Raw genomic sequence first — 17,980 nt, 5'->3', positions numbered from 1 at the left:
TCTGGTTCTGATATAATGCTAAGGTTAACTAGCTACGAGAACAATGCTGCTACATGGATCATTAACTGCTGAGGTTGCTGACTTAGCTTTAGCCCCAGTCTTTTAGCACCATATCATGTATGTAGTCATTGTGCATATGTAAGACCCCTTTGACATGGTTCTCGTTTTAAAAGAAGTCAGCTGGAAACATTAAAAAGTCAGCCAGAGACAACGTTTTCAAGCAACTCATGCAGCTAACGTTATCTTAATTAGCTAGCTACGGCTGATAAAATATGCTAGCAATGGCTAGAAATGAGAAGCCTGCTTTTGCCTACCTTGTCTGATATCAAGGACCCATTGTTTCAAAACTTACTAAGAATTTCAAGTGGTTATCTTTCACTATTATCATTGTTATCTGCATATGTGTAGTGTGAGAACAAAAATCGTGACAGGCAGGTAAGTGGGTTAGGCTCAGCAAAGGGTCAATTACTGTACAATGTTATCATAACTGACAGAAAGAAACTAAAACCCAAGTTGTAATAAACCAGAATTTCAAGTCATTAACGCTCTTTGACTTAAACAAATGACTTGGAGAGAACAAGTGGGAGCTAGAAACCAGAAGGGGAGAGTGTCCCACTTATTTTCGCCTCAACAGACACATGCAATAGCTGAGGTGTGTGCGAGTGTGTGTTGACGCTTGAGGGGATGCTCCTGTCCAGTATTGCCCTCCTCAGTGTATCCATCTGTTATGTCAGCAGTGGTCAGTCTGTAACCAGACACAGAGAGCCTGTCCAGATGGTTAATTATGAATGGACTCAAATCCATATGGCTGAATGTTGTATGCTGTGGAAAAAACTGGGGGGAGGGGCAGTTACATCACCTTTTCACTCTGATCTATCAATCTATATATCTCATCAAAGTCATCTCATATTTTATATTATATTATCTCATAATATTTCTCATATTATCTCCATCAGTGTTCATCTTACTCTCTTTTTCCATCATACCTCCTGCACTCATCACTCCAACATCATTCTCACTTTGTACAGTCTTCCCTTCTTTTTAATTATTTCTTTTATTTCCCATCCATCTGTGTCTCCATCACTCTACAGCATCCTTCCCACATCTCCCTCATCTCTCAGGCTCTACTCCATCTCACTCTTTTTCCCTTCCCCTCTCTTTTTCACTCTCTTTAATCTCTCTCCTCTCTGTCTCTTTCCCTTTCAGCCACTTTTCTTTCCCTTGCCCTTCTCTCCCTCGCCACCACCTCCTTGCTATTTCTTACTCGTTTCATCTTTTCCCCTCTTGGCAGAGTTACAGTACAAGAAGCTGGGACATCAACATGCACATGGAGGGTCTCGGGTGACACTGACACCATGTTTGTCTGTGTTATCTTAAGTACAGCATAGAGAAATGTTGGGTTGGGGGTTTACATTTATGTATAATAGAAAAGTACATGTCCTCAAGAAATTGTGTCGGGGGCCGGGGGGACAGCCGACCCAGGAGCTGCACTCACCAAGGGGCCCCATTAAGGAACCCATAAGATCACACCCCACTTTTTATGTTTTTTTTTTAAATTAAATTTGACTGTTTTTTTAATGTTTTAAAACACTACTGTAAGAAAAAAAAAACAGATTTAATATCATGCAGTGAGCTATGCATATGCCGTTTTCCTGTACACATCTATTCTGGTGGCATTGTGGTGTTCCTACAGTGTTGTGTGTCCTTGAAAGGGCCCCATGACCTTTGTTTGCTTTGCTGTTTAGTGGACTTGGTAATTTATTCTTAAAATACTGAGTGAAAAGATTATTCAAAAATGCTTAATTTTATAAATAATTTAGTTTGATATCAATAAGTAGGTTATATAAGTTGTAGAATATATTGGATGTAGATTTGTGTCCCGTTTTGAATTAGTGTCGGGAGGATTTTGTCAGGGATAGTTGGTTCCACTATGCTAAAGTCTACAACGGCTAAACTACTGCAAAATGGAAAATCTGGTCCACAGACGTGCCAAGGCAGATAAAATCATGACAGGACGCACAGACTAGCCCTATCCCACCCCTGTCATCTATATATTATCTCCATGTAAATCTGTGAGGAATCTAGTTAAACTTTAGGAAGGAAGCCAACCTTGGGCTCCAATGTCAGGTTGAAAAACGGCCTCTTTTCCACCCAAAGTTGTTCTTTTAGAAAGATGTGATGCTTTTTATGTTAAATTTCTCGTTAAATTTTTTTTGTTTTTTTATGTTAAATTTGTCTTAGTAGCCTAAATCCCAAAGTAGGGATATAATGTAGGCCTAATAACAGCAGTTAATTGAGATGAAGGATCGGTTTGACCATTACATTTTCTTGTTGGGTATGGAAACCAAGGAGAATATTTCTCCCACCAAAGAAACTGAAGACCAAATTTCCTGTGTTGTGAACATGAGTGTTTATGTGCAGCTTTAATGTGCCCAATCAATAATCTCCGGGTAGTGTCATTCAAACAGAAACTTAATCTTGTCAAGTGTCTATAATCTTCCAGATGCCATTTTTCACTCTCTTTTTCTAAACAAAGTTACAAAGATACAGTAACAAAATTATACAGTGAATGAAAAACCAGATACAATTAGATAACATAATGAATAAAGATAAATTAAATAGTACAGTATAGTCCAGGAGATATAAAATCCTAGTAATTTAAATATCCAGTTTTAAAATGTGTGTCTCTTAACTTACTTTTGAAAAGAAGAAAATACAGAAGTAGCAGTGTAACAGTTTAAAGGGATAGTTCGGGTTTTTTGAAGTGGGGTTGTATGAGGTACTTATCGATAGTCAGTGTATTACCTACAGTAGATGGGGGTCGGCGCGCAGCCAGTTTGGAGAAGCAGACAGCTGCTCCGCCACAGACACTGAGCTCTGTATTGCTGTGAATGGGCATCAACAGTAATACGTATTTTAACCACCAAAAAAAGTTACGTATAAAAAAAGCAATATCAGTCTCGCTATAAAAGTAAAATTCTCACCGCTTTACCGTGCTGTCAGACAGCCCTTTCCTTTGGCACTACATTTTCTGAGCTGAGCATCTGTGGCGGAGCAGCTGTCTGCTTCTCTAAATCCCCCATCTACTGTAGGTAATACACTGACTATCGATAAATACCTCATACAACCCCACTTCAAAAAACCTGAACTATCCCTTTAAGTGCCATGACAGCAAATGCACAGTAACCCTTTGTATCAAATCTAGTCTTAAGAACTACAAGAGCAAATATCAAACGTATTAAAAAAGGGGTTAGAATCAAAAACCTGAACAGAACGCACATCCCTTAAAGTATCTGAGCATTGCAAAGCTGGAGTGTTTCTAGCTAAAAATTCAAAAATGTATTGATGTTGTCAACATCAAAAATGGAGAGAAAATGAGACAGACTAAAGACTCAATAAGAACAGAAAGAGTCTGTTAGCTTTGGGCCCCTATTAAAATGAATGTGGGACAATCCCTGGAATGGATGATGGTCCTTATCAGTGCACTGCCATTTTTTGTGATTCAGTAAAGTAACGTGACAAAAACTGTGAGCAAGCTTGAAGAGTTAACAAAATATTCCAGAATGAGTACATTGAAGATAGACAGCAAACTCTGACACACTTGATAAGTCAAATCAAAAAGATACAAACACTCACACATAGAGACACACACGCGTCTGACCGCACACAAACTATTTGTTAGGAGGTGAGGCAGTGATAATGAGTCAATTATCAGCTTATAATGTCTGGCTGTCTGCTCTCAGTCTGCCTAGTCTATTTATGCAGAGCAATGTGGGGTATTGAATTATCGGCAGAACAGAAGAGTCACATTACAGGTCAATACAAAAACACCAGCCTGTCTGTTACTGCAGACCCCACAGACATACCATCAAGCCTACACAAGGACTAAAAAATTGACCATGGGTCTGTTTCTTTTCTAAAATGTTAAGAGTATGAGTTTAATGGTAATGAGACAAGGCCTAGGATAATACTTCTTAAAATACTGCGGTTGTTAAGGCTGTTGCCCTCTGTCATTAGGGTATATGCAGTGTTGCTTGATGCAATGATTGCTAATGATTTAATAGGATTCTTCTATTTTCAAATGTCCCACAGAACCATGTCTGCAAAGGACTTCATATTCACATGAGTGGATGATATACACATGCAACCACATTACGTCATCCCATCCACTAAATATCATGTGATATATTCAGGTCATAAGGTGCAGAATGTAACTACCTACACATTAATCTATTCAAATGACAAATTGCTCAGCGATTGCATCTGTAAGAAGCAAATATATCAATTTTTTTTTTTTTTTTTAACTTTACTAGTTTGTAGTATTTATATGATCATAAAAATGTGATAGGTCATTCCTGGTTAATCAGCATCCATCTTCCCTCATGCTTAGACATCTCCCAAATAAACTAGCACTAGTTTATAAATAATCATATTAATAAAACTCTTAAACTTGCATTTAGAAAATAATGTGTCATTTTTTGCCTCCCACAAAAGTTTGGCTGCACTATAATATTCATGGCAACATTTTAAATTGAAGTAAAATCCACATCCTGAATTTTGTGGTGGTGTTCTCTTCCTGTTTAACTAGAAACCTGCACATCTGTAGCATCACCAGCACTGTGAGTGAACAGAGCTCCTGGCCACCCTGCACTGTACAAGCCCGACACATGTATTTTTCTGTTCCTCACCTGTAGTACTCTATGTTTGCCGTTTGATCAGCGATGGATGCCAGGTCCACTTTAGCCTCCTCCCAGTCAGGCAGGCCCAGCAGCTGTTTGATCACGTTGTCAGCCATCTGTTGCATGAACTGCAAGGTCTGCACGTAGTCACCCCGCATGGCAAAGATCTCATCCAGCCTTGCGAGGTGCTGGTGCAGGCCGCTCTTCATGCTGCCCATGGTGCCAGTCACCTGGACGGCACAAGAGGAGAGGAGAGGGGGTGAGATGAATTCAACAGTACTGAGGTTGGGGGTGGAATATCAAGCACGAAAGTCGAAACGAAAGCAGCCATTCAACTGATGCTCCTGTGTAGCTGTTCCGTGGTTAGAGGGGAAGAGTTCTGGGGAAACAGCTGTGTGTGCATGTGTGTGTGTGTGTGTGTGTGTGTGTGTGTGTGTGTGTGTGTGTGTGTCCAAGCCACTTTTTCCAGGCTGTTGTTATGTGTGTTACAATATGCTTTTAAGCCAAGTAATCACTGGAAAAATCAGCATCAAAATCAAACTTCAAACAATTTGTCCATTACTTTGGTTTATGCCCAAGTACCTGCAAAACTAATGCCATTTCCATCAGCTGTACTTTGTGCTTATTGCTAATTAGCAAATGATAGCATGCTAACATGCTAAACTAAGATGGTGAACATGATAAACAGTATACCTGCTTACGACTGTAACATACCAGTTTGAAGAGATAATAATGTTTTTATGTCCTCCATCTTTCTACTTAAATAATAATGTATTGACAGACTATTCTTAACACAGCACAGAATCCTGCTCATATGTGGGTGCCTTTAGTCAACTTTTCTGCCTGGGAAAGTTTCCCCCCAAAAAAGTGGCCAAAGGTGAGATTAGCCTAAACATGAGGCTGGTCTGTGCTGCCAATCAGCAGCGAAGCAGAGACAGAGGATAGTGTGGGAGAGCTGGAATACTGAGTGTGGGTGCCGGTGAAGAGGTCCCTTTTGAGTAAACAGTTCAGCTTGGAAAACAGCCAACTGAGAGCCCAGAGGTGAAATAGTAGTTTTGCTGGTGGAGTTTTGTATTCCATGACTGCTGTTGTGTGTCAGACTTTTTTCCAAACTGATATCTCACTAATGAGACCAATAGTTTGTTTACCTGTTTAAGCCATTAATCCATTCCCCAAGGGGAAGTGTGATCCTCTAAGGCAAACAACAAATGAAACTAATACACACTCACTCATTTATTTTTACACATCAGATTATTACCTTGTCAGCCAAATACAGCAAAACCAGATTATATGTGTGGAGCGAACATCTCTACAGACACTACCCATTTCCTTGGGTTTAATTACTCTGTACTTTGCTTGAAGGGAGACGTTGTTTACAGGGAAGTGGCATTCACAGAGACATCCTGCTATTTGATAATTAAAAAGGGTAATAAATACTTTCATTCAGCTCTGGGTACTTGGCATTCACAGGAGAGAAAACTCATATTGTTGCTGTGTTTGTCAGGGACGGGGTTTGCTGGAGCTGAGGAGAAGAGCGGTTGGGTGGAAGTAATTAGTTGGGTTTGCATTCAACAAGCAGCCCACACTAGACGGCTGCAAACAAGACTGAGAGTCTACAGCCACGATAGCGGCTCTGTGAGGCTGGTCTTAGGCACAGTTGTGATTTGAGCTAAATGTTAACATCAGTATGCTAACATGCTCACGGTGACAATGCTGATGTTTAGCAAGTAATATTCACCAGGTCCACCATCTTAGTTTAGTCTGTTAGCATGCTAACGTGTGCTAATTAGCACTAAACACAAAGTAAGGTTGAGGCTGATGGGAATGTCATTAGTTTTGCAGGTATTTAGTCACAAACAAAAAGTATTGGGCAAATTCAAATGTTGACCTGATGATACTGCTATATTAAAAGTTACAGGACCACCAATGTTATTACAATGTATCCTCTAGGAACCTTGAATATCTGTAGCAAATAGTTTTCAGAATATTTAACTCAAAACCAACCTCAGGGTGGTGCTAAAGACAATGTCAGGGGATCACCAAAATCATTAGGATTCATCCTCTGGAGACCATGAATGTGTTTACCAAATTTAATGGAAATCCATCAAGTTATTAATGAAAGACTTTGGTCTGGGCCAAAGTGGTGAACCGACTGACAAACCGACATTGCCACCCCTACAGTCAGTCAATTTAGAGTCACCAATCAATCCTGCATGTCTTTGGACTGTGGGAGGAAACCGGAGCACCTGGAGGAAGCCAACACAGGCACAGGGAGAACATGCAAACTCCACACAGAAAGCAAGCCGGCTGTCGAACCCAGAACCTTCTTGCTGTGAGCTGACAGTGATAACCACTGCACCATGTATATGTGTTTGGAAATTAATTAATGTAGTCTTTCCGTAAACATAAAAAATAATAAAAAAAAAAATTTAAATGACAAAATCATTTATATTTATAGCCACTATGTGTAGAATTTGAAGAGTCCCTCTGGCGCCTCCAGTGGAAGAATGAATGGACTTATATAAACATATAGACCAACCATATAGCAACATATAGACCAATAGTTTCAATTATCACTGAGACTGGCTCGCTTTTTAACAAACAAAATATTATGCCATCAGAATTATTTGAAAGATGTTATAATCACATAAAGATCCTACATATAGTGGCTTTAATATTTTAAACAACAAAAAAGAACCTGGACAGCCACTGAGATCATGTTCACAGGCCTGTGGTGCTCTGTAGTTTGTTGTCTGATCACTCATCGAAACTGCTTCCTCCTCAGACTGAGCAGATGAAATTGCAGATGAGAAATGAAGGCATGTATCTGATCATTGCCTCCTGTGTGAGAATCTTATCTAAAACGCCTTGGGAGACAGCCAATCCAGCTAATCTCTCCTTCGTCTTCGTCTGATCCTCACCGTGTAAGTGATCCACACTGATCAAGAAGATATGATTCCCAGTCCTAGTCTTCTCTGTCTTTATCTCAGTCTGATGTTTTGACGGTGTGGAGAAGCATTCTCTGACTCACATCTTTCTAAACAAACAATTTGCAGCGGAGGGTGATTGGCGCAAAGCGATATTACTGTGGGATATTCATTTCTACACGCTGGAGGGAATACAACAAACAAACATAAGAAATCATGATAAATGACATAACTGTGACAAATGAGTGGCCTTGGGCTGAAAAAATGACAATGTGATGTCAAATATCAAATGTAGATTCTACCTTGGGGAAAGGGAAGAATATATAGATCACTGGGCATTATGTAAAGGTTTTCATTTACATGAGTGTGTATTTATTTTGAAGTGTGTGGGGGGGTGGTATGGTCATTTAGTTTCACATCCTTTTCCTTGCCTCATTGGCTCCACTATCAAATGATAAAATCTGATCTCTAATTACACAGAAAATGGTATTTATGAATTCCATATTTCACATAGGCTTAAAAGCCTATACCATTTCAAATAACTAGGTACTTGCATTATACATGGAAAATTATTGTATTGCTATTACTAATACTACATAATAATAATCATGAGACCATTTATTTTCATCTGAGAGATAATATAGCAAGATCAGGACTGGAAATAGACTCTTTGTTGAATTAGCTGTGTGTGTCATGCCCCCAACATTACAATAGCCTACTGCCTCTCAGGCTCTGCAGAATATAAATCCCACTTCCTTCACTAGCTCTGTCTTTAAGCCTGTTGGGGCTGGTACACAGCCTCAGAGGAAGTGATGCTTCAGTGATGACTCTGGTGTTACGGACAGATCAGGCCGGAGACACAAGGAGAATCATGAGTGCTTTATTTAAACACAAACAACGTGGATTTGGGTATGGTGGGAAAGCTACTGTATAAGTCTGGATTAGACGGAGATCTGGAGCGGAGTGGGAAGTCCAGACGAGAAGCTCGACTTGAGCCAGGAGACTGACGTAACTCCCACAGAAGACGAGAGAAACACGGAGACTGGAGCGGGTGTGAACACTCACGGGAGACTGGAGATACACGGAGACTGGAGCTGGTGTGAACACTCACGGGAGACTGGAGAAACACGGAGACTGGAGCTGGAGTGAACCACACGGAGGACAGGAACACGATGGAGCCAGGGAAGAGGTACTGAAGAGCGGTTGCAAGGAATAGTTAGGTTTAGACAAGGTGAGTCCAAATTGTTCTTAGGGTACAGGGGAACTAACGTTCTGTCCTTCACCATGAACGTGACCGGACACTGACTGACGTGAGGAGCTGGGTTTTATAGGTGAGTGGAGTGGCTGATTATGTGCAGGTGTGCGAAGGGTGACAGGTGCAGGGAATTAATACTCAGGTGAGGAGGTGAGGTGTGGCTGTGATGTGGTGGAGAGAACATGACAGACTGTGACATCTGGGAGCACGAAACAAAGAGAGGCTGTAAAAGAACATTTCCAATTTAAGACACAAACCTCCCAGAATGTCCACGTCTGAGTTGAAACAGAAAAATTGCTTTCCAAAGTTTGTTTTCATGTCGTTTTGTGAAAGTTGTGAATCACGCTGCAAAGATTGGTGCCAGATTAAGATTGATGAAGACATTTTGCAGCTTCTTGGATCATGTGCTGTGCTCCAGGTTTATGATTTGATAAGCTTCGAGTCTAACTTGGGATCTGTTATAAAGTTTGTATATGACCAACCAATTCCACACAGCTCTCACCCCATGGCTGCCACTGGCTTCTCAGTCTACAAAATAATTTGTGCTCAATGTAGCTGCTGAGCAAGCATCCAAGAATCACTTCCACTATATTCCGTACTCATCCGGTAATCGCTTGATAAATGAGGACCAATGAGTGTATGTGTTCAAGTAAAACAAAGGATAAGATTTAGGATTAAACCTTTTTTCCTGCTCTAACTCACTGTCTCTGCTTGATAGTGGAGAGACTTTCTTAAATTAAAATTGAATGTGGGAGCTAGAGCGTGAAATGGAACATGGGTCTGAAGTGGCTCAGCAGCTTGGTCAACCCGAAGATGGAGACCATCTTCACCGCTGGGTAAAAAAGCTCAGCAGAACATCTCTTTAAAAATATATTCTGTCCTAACTTTTTTCCCTCTCATAATTGATAACCACAGAGCTTTTAAGAGGTTGCACTGCAGATGGACTTACAGGTGTTCATGGGTTTGTTGATGAAACACTGAGCAGGCATTAAATCAAGACCTTTGGAAAACCTCTGGCCCACACAGCAAAGATTGTTATCCAAAGAAGGAAGTGGGATCGTCATGTTAAAAATGGTTTGTTGTAAGTACTGTGATACACAAGCTGTTCCAACAACTCTATGAATGTCTGTAGTTTAGTTCTTAAGAGAGCACGGGTTCACACAGAGGTGGAGTGGAGCGGAAAGTGGTTTGGCTACAGAGATGACCTCTGGCCCAGCGTCAGTACTTTCCCTTAAATTTTAGAAGGCTGCCCATCCAGCCACGTGAGAGTAAGGAATTCAGCAAATGTGTCCATTAGTCATATCTCAACTGGATAGCACCTGCCAGCACACATACTAAAACGCACAACCAGATGTCAAAGAGATCTTTACATCAGCACCCAGGGAAGGCAGCTGTTTAATGAGTACTTTCTATTTCCTAAACAACTGAAGAAAATAGTATTTTCTCCTGGAATGTAACAAACTTCTCTCTTTTAAGAATCACTGGACTCCTACACTACAACAGATTGTGTGGTAGAGATGCTGCTGTCCTGGCCTGCTCTCTGTATTATAGCTGAGGGTTACAACATCAGTTTTCCCTCACTTATCCTGGTCCGGTACGCGGTGGCAGCAGGTTTTGCAAGGTAGCCCAAACGTCCTTTTCCCAGCCACATTGAACAGCTCTTTCTGGGGGATCCCAAGACGTTGTATCTCAAGTTTGTTTTTACTTTATTACATTAGGATTACAAAGATTTTAACCAAAATTAGCTCTTCGTCACATACAGAGGAATCTAATGCCAAGGCGTTCCCAGGCCAGATGGAATGCCAATTGTATTCACAATCTCATTCTTTTGGTCACTACTCAAAGCTCATCGACATACAGAGTGAAATGTAAATCAACTGGTAAATCGAGTTCTTCCTCTCCAGGGTAAGCTCCCCCTTTACCAAGACAGTCTGGTACAATACCAGCATCAAGCTTCATTCAGTATCTTGGGTTATGCCACATGCATGGGCTCTGTAGCTATGTAATAGGCTATCCCGTAACTAGCCTTTTCAAAAACGTAACTACACATCTGGGCTATGGAGATATCATGTGGAGACAGCAAGAACTGTGATTGGCCAGCATGGGCTGCTTATGTTTTAGAAATTATCATTATCTTCACCGTTTAGGAACAAAGCCATCTTCATCCTACTACTGCTACCGCAACCCCCGTTCTTTATCACAGTGAATGAAACAACATGAATTTGCATTTGCACAAAATAGTCCCATATTCACTAACGAAAACAAGGCTGACAAGGCTCCCACCTTTGCTTCTATCACAGAGTAAATGAAATAATGTAAACACAGTTACTGTGGGAAATATAATTAAATACATGCAATGTATGTGCAATACATTCAGCTAGTGTTGTGGTGGTGATATCAACAGGATAAATATGACGCTGAACTTTAAATCATAGCCTACACCAAAGGTAACTACAGTGGCACTCCAGTTAACCTCTTGCAGCGACCATAAATCTAGCTTTACTGCCTGCTCTGCACTGATCTGTCTGTTGATCTCACACTCTATTTCACCATCCCTCATTAACAATACCCTAAAACCCCAAGATACTTGAACTCCTGCCATTTCTCAGAAATAATTTTTTCTGGACAAAAACCAGGGTCAGACTGTGACCACGCATGTACACAGACACACAGCATAGTGGCTCACTGGTTAGCACTGTCCTCTCACAGCAAGAAGGTCTGAACTGGGAAAATATATCATCTCTCAAGTCCACTCAAATTCATTATCTTCCTACCTCTCCCCAAAAGACAAAAATGTTCAGTTCAGTTTTTTCAATTCCCTCATATGAATACCTTATTATTTTGTATTATTACAAAAAGCTTCTTATGAGAATGCTGTGGAAATATGCATGTTCGTAATTATGTAGTGGGCCAACTTCCAAACCGTGTTTGAGCTCTGGCCAAATACTCACTCACTGACCTAGACATCGACCCAGTCCATTATGCGGCTGCTGGCTGCCAAAACCTCTCACAACACCCATCTCCAAACAATAGAGTTATTATTAGTGTGGTTAAATACTTCAAATGTCACATCAGTCCCATTACAGCATAGATAAAGCATCCCAGTTTCCAGATTTTACAGCCTTGTTAATTGTTTTTTTTTTTTTAGTTTTTTTGCATCTCTGTCTGAAGTTATGTCTCCAAATTGCACCTCACTCAGTATGCAAGTGTTTTGTTTGATTCACACCCTCACTATGAAAGACAGTGTGTGTCTGTGTGAGAATGTGTGGGTTCATAAACACATATTAAGCATATATTCCAGACTGTAACTAATCAAGGTCTCAACAGCAGCCGAGAAAAAAACATTTACTGATAATGAGTCTAAATTCCTTCCTTTCCTCTCTTATATACTGAGTCTTAGAAGCTAAGTCACTTCTAAACTCTCTTGGAGCCGGTCTAAAAGGCATTTGTGTGGGCCAAATGGCAGTGAGGCCTTCATTGTCAATGAGTTCAATACCGATTTCAATCCTGACTCTGCCAATCAGACAGGCTAGCATTGCTCCTTGTTCTTCCCCATCAAATGGCTTTGTCTCCTGGGCTCATGGTTGATTAGGTGGGGGGGACTGGGAACTGTGTGTGGCACACTGGGCTCTTTGTCCTACTCAAGAACTAGACTCCTTAACAGTCTATAGCTGCGTGCAATGAACTCACTCATGCACACACACACACACACAGGCGAGCAGACTCACACGCATGAGATGCTAAAATAAAGGCAACCATGTCCAATTATGTGTTTGCACGAGTTCACACATCCCAGGAGAACACACTGACAAGCTTTCAGATGAGCTATATGTTAATGATTTCTCTCCTCTTGTTAATATGACTTTGAGAAATGAATCTGGCTAAGTGCTTTACAAGAATAATAGGAGACAATCAGTAAACAATTCAAACAATCTAGAAATGACAGAGATGTGTCTACCCCTCTGTATTAAGGTAATCAAAGCTTAACATGTGGTTATATTGATTAAATGGAGTAAATCAGAAAGGCTAACATGTTTATGATTTATGTTAGCAGGTTAATGCATGTCAGGCAAGAACTAATCCCAAGTGACAATCTAAAGCAGCTCCTCTGATCTTCCAACATCAGTAATCAAAGAGTTCTTACACGTTTCCAGTATAAATTAATTATAAAGTGCATCAGTCAGAGCCAGACGGCTGAGAACTGCTCTCCATTAAAATATGAGATTGTTTTCCTTCATCATCAGCGTAAGAAGTCCTAACATAGTGCCGCAGAGTGTGCTGTAAGCTCTATACACTCTCAGCAAAGTGTTTATTACTGAGGCCATGTTGAGTCACCGCGCTCACATACCACCACATTAATCTCCATTAACACAGATGGAGACTTAATCTCCACTCTTCAACAGCAAGTCACCCAGGATCTCTGCCTGCACTGACACAGGACCTCTGCTGGTCACACAGCACCCAGGCCACAACACACAGCTAATGTTAACGAACACTACATCAGAACATTTAATATGTTCATCACAGTTTTAAGTCTCAAATCAGTCTCAAGTCAATCTGTACACGTCTCTAGTTAATCTTTTCAAGTCTCAAGTCAATCTGTACAAGTCTCTTGTTAATCTTTTCAAGTCTCAAGTCAATCTGTACAAGTCTCTAGTTAATCTACGCAAGTCTCAAGTAAATGTACACAAGTCTAAAGTGAAGTCTAAAGTCAATTTAAAGAAGTCTCAATTCAATCTACACAAGTCTCAAGTCAAGTATCAGGTCAATCTATAGAAGTCTCTAGTTAATCTTTAATCAAGTCAAGTCTCGAGTCAATCCACGCACATCTAAAGTAAATGTACACAAGTCTCAGGTGAAGTCTCAGATCAATCTACACAAGTCTCAAGTCGAGTATCGAGTCAATTTACATACATTTCAAGCCAAGTCTCGAGTCAGTCTACATGAGTCTCAAGTCTAGTGTCTAGTCAATCTACACAAGTCTCAAGTCGAGTATCGAGTCAATTTACATACATTTCAAGCCAAGTCTCGAGTCAGTCTACATGAGTCTCAAGTCTAGTGTCTAGTCAATCTACACAAGTCTCAAGTCAAGTCTCAAGCCAAGTCTCAAGTCAAGTCTCAAGTCAGTCTACATAAGTCTCAAGTCTAGTGTCTAGTCAATCTACACAAGTCTCAAGTCGAGTCTCAAGTCAAGTCTCAAGCCAATGTATATAAATATCAGTCAATTTACAGAAATCTCAAGTCAATCTATGCAAGTCTCAAGTCAATCTATACAAGTCTCAAGGCAAGACTCAAGTCAGTCTGCATAGGTCTCACTTCAGTAGAGAGAAGTCTCAAGTCATAAGACTTAAGACTTAAAATCTTAAGTCAGGACTTAAGTCTTGTCAAAGAAAATCTGAAGTCCTTGAGGGCAAGTCCAAGTGAAGTCTTCATAATTTCAAGTTATTTTCAAGTCTTTCAGATCCCTCCTCCCTATTACAATGACACAGTATTTGAATATCTTGCTTTCGCAGCTGTGTTAATAGTGTTTTTGAGAGTCAAGTCCAAGTTGAGTCTCCAATGATCACTTTCATGACGTACGTCTGACTCAAGTCAAAGTCTCATGTGTAAAGCATGACTACTCAATACAGATTGAATATAGATTGCCAAGCCAAATTGCCAAGTACTTTCACTAATAGTGTTGACAAGTAATTAACTTTAATATTACTTCAAAAACAACTTTTTCAAAAACATTGGTGGGGAAAAAATCCAGAGGAAGAAAATATCCAACTCTTTTAACTTCTCTGAGTTTGACTCTTAACTGAAAGGCGAAAAATGCCTTGTCTTTAGTGTGAGATTTGCAGCATTGAGCTACATTTGGGCGTGTGTGTGATGAGCGTCTCTAAGATGGGAAGTGAGGCAGATAAAAATAGAAAAGGATCGTGCACACAGACTGAGCTAAAGTGAGCACATGAAAGACAGGACAATTCTTTGTTTCTGCAGAGGCCACAGCAACTGGGAGAAGGTGGAGCAGGGACAGTGTGTATGTGTGTGTGACTTGTCTGTCTGGGAGGAAATGGTGTTTTTGTGGAGAGGCTGTCAATTTGTGTGTAGCGGTAAAAAGCCATAAAAAGACCATAAAAACATTTAAAAGCATACCAAATTGAGTCCTCTGGGCTTTTCTCTTCTCTTGAGTGTTTGTGTGTTTGTGTGTGTGAATATATCACAACCAGCATTTCTGAAGCCTTTACTCAGAGCTGTTTGTTTCTAGCTAGGTGAGTCTCTAATCTATAAACTGTATGGGTTACAAAATAGCACAAACTGAACTGAATATTTTCAGTTTGTTTTTAAAAACTAAAAATATGATGCCACTTAATTCATACAGGGACATTCTGAGAAATCTGCAACATTTATCATTTGACACTAATGTGAGGAGGTCAGTGTTTCACCTACCAGACTGTCCACACCACCCAGAGTGTGATTGGCGTTGTACAGGGAGTAGGTCAACTGGTACACGCCGTCATTGGTCTCACTGTTGCCATAGAAACCCACACCCACAGCAACGCTGCAGAGAGAAGATGCATGGAGGGACAGGTAAGTCTTTGTTAAATTAATGAGAGGAGCAGAGTACAACAGCAGCACTGCTTGGCTTGTAAATTCTGCGTGTCGGAGGTGATGTCCTTTTCAGTCACTGAATTCAAAATTTGTCAGTTTCAAAGCCATTATTAGAACCCTTGCTGAATTAAAAAATGCATATTATGCATAACAACCTAGAAATAAAGATTTTCTTTCTCTTCTAAAACACTGTGCCATCCTGCAGTAGTGATATACTACCTATAAGAAGTGTGGCACAACAGAAAACAGCACCTACACAACATTTTATGAATATTTCATGCCTCCTTCTCAGCCTGGCATTTGGGCATTATCATAATGCAGTATCATCAATTTTTCTATCAATCCTGACTTTTGGATAAACAGAAAAACATACAAAGGTAACAAGGCACTTTGGGACAATCCCTGAAAGGTAACAGAAATGCTATTTTGTCCATTCTATAGTTAATTGCCAAGGTAACAGTCATCCAAACAGTCATCCAAACAGAATGAATGACAGTGGATTGGAAAGGCAGAGTTGCTATGTGTGTGTCTTGGGGGAGCATCTTGGAGACTTCACACACAATTAAGGTTGCGGGAGATATAAAATTAGATTCATTCAGAGTTTGTGCTTCTTCCATAAAATGTTTTTGTGCTACACATTTAACTACCATGTCGAACTCAAAGACCGACTTGTTTCTTTTACTTTTTGCACGATGTGATAAAATATTGTTTTAAGATATACATAAAGCTAAGTGACAAACTGAAATCTGTGTGCAGCAAACCTACTTTTGATGAACATGTTTATGCAAACCTCAGAAATGAATGGTTCACTACAGCAATCAAAACAAATATACTGTATCTATAGAGCACTGAAGCTGCAAGACACTGTTTGGATTTCTGTGTTCATTTACGTAAACAACACTCTTTGAACCAGAAATTATACAATACAGTGTTTTGGAATGTGTGCACATAATTTGAAACTGCTTTTGCATATTCAGTCATCCAAGTATTTCATTTGTTCAGCTGGAGCACAAACAAAATAATCACAAACAAAATAATCACCAACATTAATGCACACTCTAAGTAGTCTCTCTGAGCTTCTTTATTTCCCAAAGTGCTGTGGCATTGCACTGCCATATGATGACATTTGAAAGCAGCTACAAAATCATTTTCTTCATAAATCCCACAAGTAAATCAGATGTAGACACCTAATGTCTCACAACATAACCTGAAGGAACTGGACAAGATTGTCTTGCAAAGACCACCTATGCGAACCTCAGGAGAAATTATTATCCTTTTATGAAATAAAACATTAACCTTCAGGGAAAATGAGTCACTAAATGACACAAGCCATAAAGTTACTGTAATGAGTAAGGCTTTTGGTCAGACCATCACACAGTCACACATCACACTAAACTGATCATTAAATGAGATGCAGTCAGGATCTGTAAGACTCTGTAAGAAGATGATGTGGCTTAGCACCTCCACTGACATATTTCCTTGGGGAAACTCTTTATACACACTGAGTCACCAGTTTATTAAGTACATCATCTCTGGTACAATCCAATTCAACAGCCCTGCAGTACTTTTTATGAAGCATTTAATGTTTAGAAGTGTTGATACAACTTAACATGGGTGACAAATTAAGGGAAAAACCAACATAAAGTGCCTTAGGTAAGGTGTTTGGCCGCCACGAGCCTCCAGAACAGTTTCAATGCTCCTTGGCAGACATTCTCCAAGTGTCTCTACTGGAAGGATGAACACCATTGATCCAAATAATATTGTCTCATTTGGTGTTGTGATGCGGGTGGTGGAGAATGCTGTCCAACATGTTGCTCCCATGAGTGTTTAACTGGTTTTAGATTGTAGTATATAATTCACATAATTTTCAAACCCTCATCCTTTGTAAGCAAACATATGCATTCATTGTTTGCCCATTAATGTATTCAGGGTTTCCCTTTAATTTATCGCCTGTCTGTATGTGGTTATTTTGGATGCTGTAGTTTGTGGAGCTGTTGAATTATACTGCATTATATTAAAAGGGGTTTCTATGTTTTGTACAGTTCAACAGCAGCAAAAACTATAGCTTCCAAAATGGCTACAGAGATGAATCAACACATTAGACTTAAAACTATATAAGCTTCATTATTGAAGAGCTGTTGTACTGGATTGCATTGGGTGTAGCTACCTCATACACTGGCTCAGACTGACTCAGAACTCACTACATTATCAAATAATCAGTGTTAGTAATCAGAGGCATCATGCAAGCCAAAATCCCTGGGGGTGGGGTGAGGCAATTAGAGATGGGGGGCATGGGGGTCCTTCCCTAGAAAAAAAGAAAAATAATGATGCAATTTTCTGTAATTTGGCATACATATTCAGAGACTTTTGGGGGATTATTTTAAAACTTCACTGCAGTTTTTGTGGTTTTTCACCCACTTTATATTAGGGTATATACTAGGGCTGCATGATATGGAAAAAAAAAATCCTATTGCGATTATTTAGACAGATATTGCGACTGCGATATGATTCATGATTAATGGGAA

The 17,980-nt window shown here is 40.0% G+C and overlaps 1 protein-coding gene across 2 annotated transcripts in view; it reads right to left on the bottom strand.

The window, feature by feature from the left end:
* Nucleotides 1-17,980, bottom strand: part of ttyh2 (tweety family member 2) — a 64,124-nt gene that overhangs the window by 23,289 nt on the left and 22,855 nt on the right. For both annotated transcript variants that reach the window (XM_044177770.1, XM_044177771.1), the window contains exons 3-4: nucleotides 15,294-15,405; nucleotides 4,689-4,909 (exon numbers count right to left, since the gene is read on the bottom strand). In XM_044177770.1, coding sequence (XP_044033705.1) covers nucleotides 4,689-4,909; nucleotides 15,294-15,405 — 333 coding nt within the window. The remainder of the gene's footprint in view (nucleotides 1-4,688; nucleotides 4,910-15,293; nucleotides 15,406-17,980) is intronic.

This window comes from Siniperca chuatsi, linkage group LG20, assembly GCF_020085105.1.
Source record: "Siniperca chuatsi isolate FFG_IHB_CAS linkage group LG20, ASM2008510v1, whole genome shotgun sequence".
Classification (NCBI taxonomy): domain Eukaryota; kingdom Metazoa; phylum Chordata; class Actinopteri; order Centrarchiformes; family Sinipercidae; genus Siniperca; species Siniperca chuatsi.
The sequence above is the reverse complement of the archived record's forward strand: the minus strand, read 5'-3'. Positions and strand labels throughout refer to the sequence as shown.